This window comes from Triticum aestivum, chromosome 2B (assembly GCF_018294505.1).
Source record: "Triticum aestivum cultivar Chinese Spring chromosome 2B, IWGSC CS RefSeq v2.1, whole genome shotgun sequence".
In the NCBI taxonomy this organism is placed as follows: domain Eukaryota; kingdom Viridiplantae; phylum Streptophyta; class Magnoliopsida; order Poales; family Poaceae; genus Triticum; species Triticum aestivum.
Genome location: NC_057798.1, coordinates 255,536,430 through 255,542,793, shown reverse-complemented (window position 1 = coordinate 255,542,793; position 6,364 = coordinate 255,536,430). Strand labels below are relative to the sequence as shown.

The following is a 6,364-nucleotide window of genomic DNA, read 5'->3' as shown; positions in this document are numbered from 1 at the left end:
CCACGGCGGCCGTCGACTCCCGCACCACCTCTCGCCGCGGCGGCCGCCCCGACCACCACCGCGGCCCCGCACGGCGCTCGCCCCACTCCTCCCTGCCGCTCCGGCCGCTGCCGGCCCCGTCCACCGCTCGGTCGCCTCGCCGGCGCCGCTCGCAGCCCGGCCAACCTCACTGTGGCTGCGGCCCCTCCGGCCGTCGTCGTGGCCTCGGCCTCCCCCGCTGCGCCCCATTCGGGCGCTCAACTGCGCCTCTCCCCGTTCGCCCGCCCCGGTTGGGCTGGGTCCCTGACCAGTGGGGTCGGCCCCACTGTTAAAACGAAAAAAAAAGGGAAAACTAAATATTAAAAATAATAGTTAAAATATTAATTAATTAATTAATTAATTAGAGAATTAATTAACTTAATTAAATCAGATTAGATTTAACCTAATCACTAATTAAAGCTAATTAACCACTGTTAATTAAATCTGATTAGGTTAATTAGATAACAGAGAATGACATGCGGGACCCACCTGTCAGGGTTGACTCAGTCAACCCTGTTGACTGCTGACGTCAGCATGACATCATGCTGACGTCATAAATACATTTTTTTCGAATTAATTAATTAATTAATTAAATTCCAGAAATTAATAAAATCTTTTAAAAATCATATCTTTTAATCCGTAACTCGGATTAAAATATTTTCAACATGAAAGTTGCTCAGAACGACGAGACGAATCCGGATACGCAGTCCGTTCGTCCGCCACACCCCTCTAACCTATCGAACCCGCAACTTTCCCCCTCCGGCTCCTCTGCCCGAAAACACGAAACACCGGGAATACTTTCCCGGATGTTTTCCCCCCTTCACCGGTATCACCTACTACCGCGTTAGGGCACACCGAACACCGCGTATTGCCTTGTTATATTTTGTGATGCTTTGTTTGCTCTGTATTCATTATTTCTTCCCCCTCTTCTCTCCGGTAGACTACGAGACCGACGCTGCTGCTGACCAGTTCGACTACGGAGTTGACGACCCCTCTCTCTTGCCAGAGCAACCAGGCAAGCCCCCCCCCCTTGATCACCAGATATCGCCTATTCTCCTCTATACTGCTTGCATTAGAGTAGTGTACCATGTTACTGCTTTCGTTAATCCTATTCTGATGCATAGCCTGACATTGTCGCTACATCTGTTGATACCTTACCTGCAATCCTAAATGCTTAGTATAGGATGCTAGTTTATCATCATTGGCCCTACATTCTTGTCAGTCTGCCTTGCTATACTATCGGGCCGTGATCACTTGGGAGGTGATCACGGGTATATGCTATACATACATACATACTATACAGATGGTGACTAAAGTCGGGTCAGCTCATTGAGTACCCGCAAGTGATTCTGACGAGGGGGCTGAAAGGACAGGTGGCTCCATCCCGGTAGAGGTGGGCCTGAGTTCCCGACGGCCCCCGACTGTTACTTTGTGGCGGAGCGGCAGGGCAGGTTGAGACCACCTAGGAGACAGGTGGGCCTGGCCCTGTTCGGCTTTCGCGGATACTTAACACGCTTAACGAGATCTTGGTATTTGATCTGAGTCTGGCTACGAGCCTATACGCACTAACCATCTACGTGGGAGTAGTTATGGGTATCCCGACGTCGTGGTATCAGCCGAAGCACTTCAGACGTCAGCGACGGAGCGGCGCGCGCCGAATTGGACTGGAACGCCACTAGGCTAGGTCTGCTTTCGGCCGCGTACGCAACGTGCAGGTGTGCTATGGGCGATGGGCCCAGACCCCTGTGCGCTTAGGTTTAGACCGGCGTGCTGGCCTCTCTGTTGAGCCTAGGTGGGGCTGCGACGTGTTGATCTTCCGAGGCCGGGCATGACCCGGGAAAGTGTGTCCGGTCAAATGGGATCGAGCGTGTTGGGCTATGTGGTGCACCCCTGCAGGGAAGTTTAATCTATTCGAATAGCCGTGATCTTCGGTAACAGGACGACTTGGAGTTGTACCTTGACCTTATGACAACTAGAACCGGATACTTAATAAAACACACCCTTCCAAGTGCCAGATACAACCGGTGGTCGCTCTACCTCAGGGATATGAGGAGGGGATCGCCGGGTAGGATTATGCTATGAGATGTTATTGGGAGATGCTACTTGGAGGACGTCAATCTACTCTCTTATACTTGATGCAAGACGAAGGTGACCAGAAGCGTAGTCTTCGACAGGATTAGTTATCCCCCTCTTATTCTGGCATTCTGCAGTTCAGTCCACTGATATGGCCTCCTTACACATATACCCATGCATATGTAGTGTAGTTCCTTGCTTGCGAGTACTTTGGATGAGTACTCACGGTTGCTTTCTCCCCCCTTTTTTCCCCTTTCCTTCTTCCTGGTTGTCGCAACCAGATGCTGGAGTCCAGGAGCCAGACGCCACCGTCGGCGACGACCCTTACTACACCGGAGGTGCCTACTACTACGTGCAGCCCGCTGACGACGTCCAGGAGTAGTTAGGAGGATCCCAGGCAGGAGGCCTGCGCCTCTTTCGATCGGTATCCCAGTTTGTGCTAGCCTTCTTAAGGCAAACTTGTTTAACTTATGTCTATACTCAGATATTGTTGCTTCCGCTGACTCGTCTATGATCGAGCACTTGTATTCGAGCCCTCGAGGCCCCTGGCTTGTATTATGATGCTTGTATGACTTATTTTATTTGTAGAGTTGTGTTGTGATATCTTCCCGTGAGTCCCTGATCTTGATCGTACACATTTGCGTGCATGATTAGTGTACGATTAAATCGGGGGCGTCACATGCCGTCAGCTAGATAGTACCCCTTGTTGTATTGGGGCCCATTGATCTCGAAGTTCACCGGAGGAGAATGGCCCTCAACGAGCTTGGCAAAAACAGGAGAGCACTGCAACACGTTGATGTCATTGTGAGTTCCTGGCATACCAAAGAAGGAGTGCCAAATCCAGAGGTCCTGTATGGCTACCGCCTCAAGCACCACACTGCAACCGCCTTTGGCGCCTTTGTACATCCCCTGCCAACCAAATGGGCAGTTCTTCCATTTCCAATGCATGCAGTCGATGCTTTCAAGCATCCCAGGAAATCCTCTTGCTGCATTCTGGGCTAGGATCCGAGCAGTGTCTTCCGCATTGGGTGCTCTCAAGTATTGTGGCCCAAACACTGCCACCACTGCCCGACAGAACTTGTATAAACACTCTATGCTGGTGGACTCGACCATGCGCTCATAGTCGTCGAGTGAATCACTAGGAGCTCCATATGCAAGCATCCTCATCGCTGTCGTGCACTTCTGGATGGAGGTGAATCCAAGAGCGCCAGTGCAATCCATCTTGCACTTGAAGTAGTTGTCGAACTCCCGGATGGAATTCACAATCCTGAGGAAGAGCTTTCGGCTCATCCGATAACGGCGCCGAAATGTTCTCTCGCCATGAAGTGGAGCATCGGCGAAGTAGTCGGAGTAGAGCATGCAGTAGCCTTGCAGACGATGCCGGTTCTTTGCTTTCACCCGCCCCGGTGCCGAGCCACCTCGACGCGGCTTTTCATTGCTCGCCAGCAGCTGGGCGAGGGCGGCGAGCACCATCAGATGCTCTTCTTCCTGGACGTCGGCCGCGGCTTCCTCCTCCAGCAGCGCGGCGAGCTCTTCCTCCTCATCGGAGTCCATCGCCGAGTCAGTCAAAACGCCGAACACCTTGCGCTCGTGGGCGTGTACCCGCCGTTAAATCGCGCCTCCGCGGCCGGAAACGGCGGCCGACACCGCCTAGTGCTGTGGGGAGGGGTTGCCGCGGCGAAGCGCTGCTATTTTCAGGCGGGGAATGGCTATCTAAGCGGAGTAGGCCGGCGACCGTCGCCGGGATACAGCTAGTGGTGGCCCAGGGCGCGGGGGGTGCGAGGCGAGTCGGGAAAGAAAAACTTGACTTTTCCCCTGTCGGTGTGGGCCAGGCGCGCTTTTCACTAGCGCCGGAGCCCCCAACGGCTCCCCAGCGCGCCGGGTTCGGCCTGAGACCGCCGGGCGGAAAAAAGGTCCGAACCGGCGATTTTCGGCGTCCTGAGGACGCGACTGGGACGTTTTTTCGGCGCCGGCGCGGAAAAATCGCCTGGGGAGGCCTTCTTGGGGGCGCGGCTGGAGATGCCCTAAGAAAAGAGAAGAGTAGGCGAAGACTTGCACTAGAAAACCAATATCTAAAGAACAGAAAGGAAATAAAATATCGATGAGAAGCTTTCTAGCATACGTGATACCACTAAAGTGACGGAAGGCATGCCTGTGTCGATACGAAGTCCTGTTCAGGTGTGGCGTGTCCGATTGCTCCTATGATAATGTATAAAACAAACATGTATCGAACCGACTCCTAACCTTGGTCAAAAGTCGTCATAGGTGGGGGGAGAATCGAAAGACAAACGATGTGCCAATGAAACAGCGTCCCAAGATTGATATACCATGAACATCCAGTGTGTTTAACTAGCTAGTGAACATTTTCGTTTCAGTGTTACGCTGGACCATGTTTTTTGCCAAAAAAAAGAGAGAATTTTTCAACTCTTTTAATTTTTTTAAAAGTTGTTTTTCCATTCCAGTTGCATTGGCCCATGTTTCAAAGACCCGCGTTGATATATCGTCGTCTTGTTCATAAAAATTGTGAAACGACATTATAATCAACAATGTGACGCCATGATCAAACACTAGCGCAATCAGCCGGGGTGAAGGATAGCACCCCGCCGTCGAGATCGTAGAGCACGTGCAGGTCCATCTGCTTCACGTTGCCTATGACGGACACGCCCCTCGTCGGCAGCACCAGCAAGCACGCCACACGGCCTTGCTCGTCCACGGCGTCGAAGTAGCTTCGCCGCGGGACGGCGTACTCCGCGCCGCCCGCAAAACGGAGCACCAGGTCTGGCACTGGCACGGCGTCGACGTCGAGGTCGCCGCCTGCCTCGAAGCACAGGTCGAAGTCGAACGGGGCGCCGCTCACTCTCGTCAGCCGCCCAGCTGTCTGCGAGAGGAACGCCTGCCTCAGCATCGCGTACCCCGCCTCGGCAAAGTACGTGAAGGTCGTGCCGGAGTCGACGATCACGCCACCCGCGCCGGCGCGCGTGAAGCCGAACGTGCTGGGCGCGACCGGGAGGTCTGCCGCGCCGACCGTGACGCCGGTGAGGTTCACGTAGTAGTACGGGGCGCGTCGCACCGGCACCGCGGGGTTCCGGACGAACGGCGTGGACTGGACGTCGTCGCCTGTCACGCTGGCCAGGGAGCCGAACAGTATCGGGCTGGCGCCGGCCTCCGAGTCGGAGCGGAGGCAGTAGGAGAACCGGCCGATGCCGAGCTGCGACACGAGGGACAGCGGGCTGCGCCCGAGCCCCACGATGCCCGACGCGTTGTCCATGTGCCCGCCGTTCGCCGTGCTGCACCCGAACGTGACCTCGCGGAACGTGGCGTCGCCGACGGTGAGCGTCTCGGTGGCGAGGCAGCCGGCGGTGAAACCGACGACGTAGCGGTAGTCGTAGACACAGCCGCTGGCGTTGCAGGCGCGGAAGGGGCTCGGCATGGACTGGCAGAGCGGGCTCGCGCACGGGAGCTTGGAGAAGGTGGAGGAGCCTGCCGGGTCGTACAGCGGCGTCGGCTGCGCGAAGCACTCGGTGCACGGCGCGCACTGCGTCCAGACCAGGTCGCTGCCGGTGTCGAGGATGGCAGGGAAGGTGAGCGGCGGCGTGCCGATGGACACGCTCATGTGGTACGCTCCGGCGCCGTTCTCGACCAGCGCCTGGAGTGCAAGGGTGGTCGTCGTGTTCGTCGTTGGAGCGCGCGCTAGGAAAGCCAGGCGGTGCGTGTCGCGGTGTACCGCGGCGGAGTAGTTGCTGAAGTGTTGGCGCATGCGAGTGAGGGAGCCCCGGAAGCCATGATTGTCGTTTGCGGAAGTTATCGGCGGGAACGGGACGATGAGCACTGCAAACACGAGGACGGCGAGAGCTCTGCACGCCATGTCTGGCCCCTTGTTGTCTAACGTATTTTCTTCCTTTTGTTTGTTTGTTTGGTCAGTTTGATACTTTCTGATGGGACTAAGTTGACATTATGGACACCAATCCCAGCTTCGCAAGTTGCATTGCTGGTGACTGCGACATATCGTATATATTTGTATTTTACCTTGCCTGATAAGCATCCCTCAGGTTTCTTTCGTACATAATAATTATACCAATATATAATTGCGATAGAAATGCAAGAAGGGTTCCCGCAAAAAAAAAAAATACAATAACGAAAAAGCCACTCCTTGCATTTTCAATATATATTTTTTGACAAAGTTTGAATGTTCAATCATGAAACATGCTGATACATCTATGAAAACAAGGCGAAGGAGCCCCACTAAAAAGCAGACATTGCACCAACATGGGCA

At 54.4% G+C, this 6,364-nt stretch overlaps 1 protein-coding gene across 1 annotated transcript; it reads right to left on the bottom strand.

Annotated features, from left to right (window-relative positions):
• Positions 1 to 4,566: 4,566 nt before the first annotated feature.
• On the bottom strand, positions 4,567 to 6,000 carry LOC123041177 (aspartic proteinase nepenthesin-1-like). Its single transcript, XM_044463864.1, has one exon. It carries the CDS (start codon positions 5,954 to 5,956, stop codon positions 4,652 to 4,654), a length of 1,305 nt encoding a protein of 434 aa, XP_044319799.1. The 5' UTR covers positions 5,957 to 6,000; the 3' UTR covers positions 4,567 to 4,651.
• Positions 6,001 to 6,364: the final 364 nt, after the last annotated feature.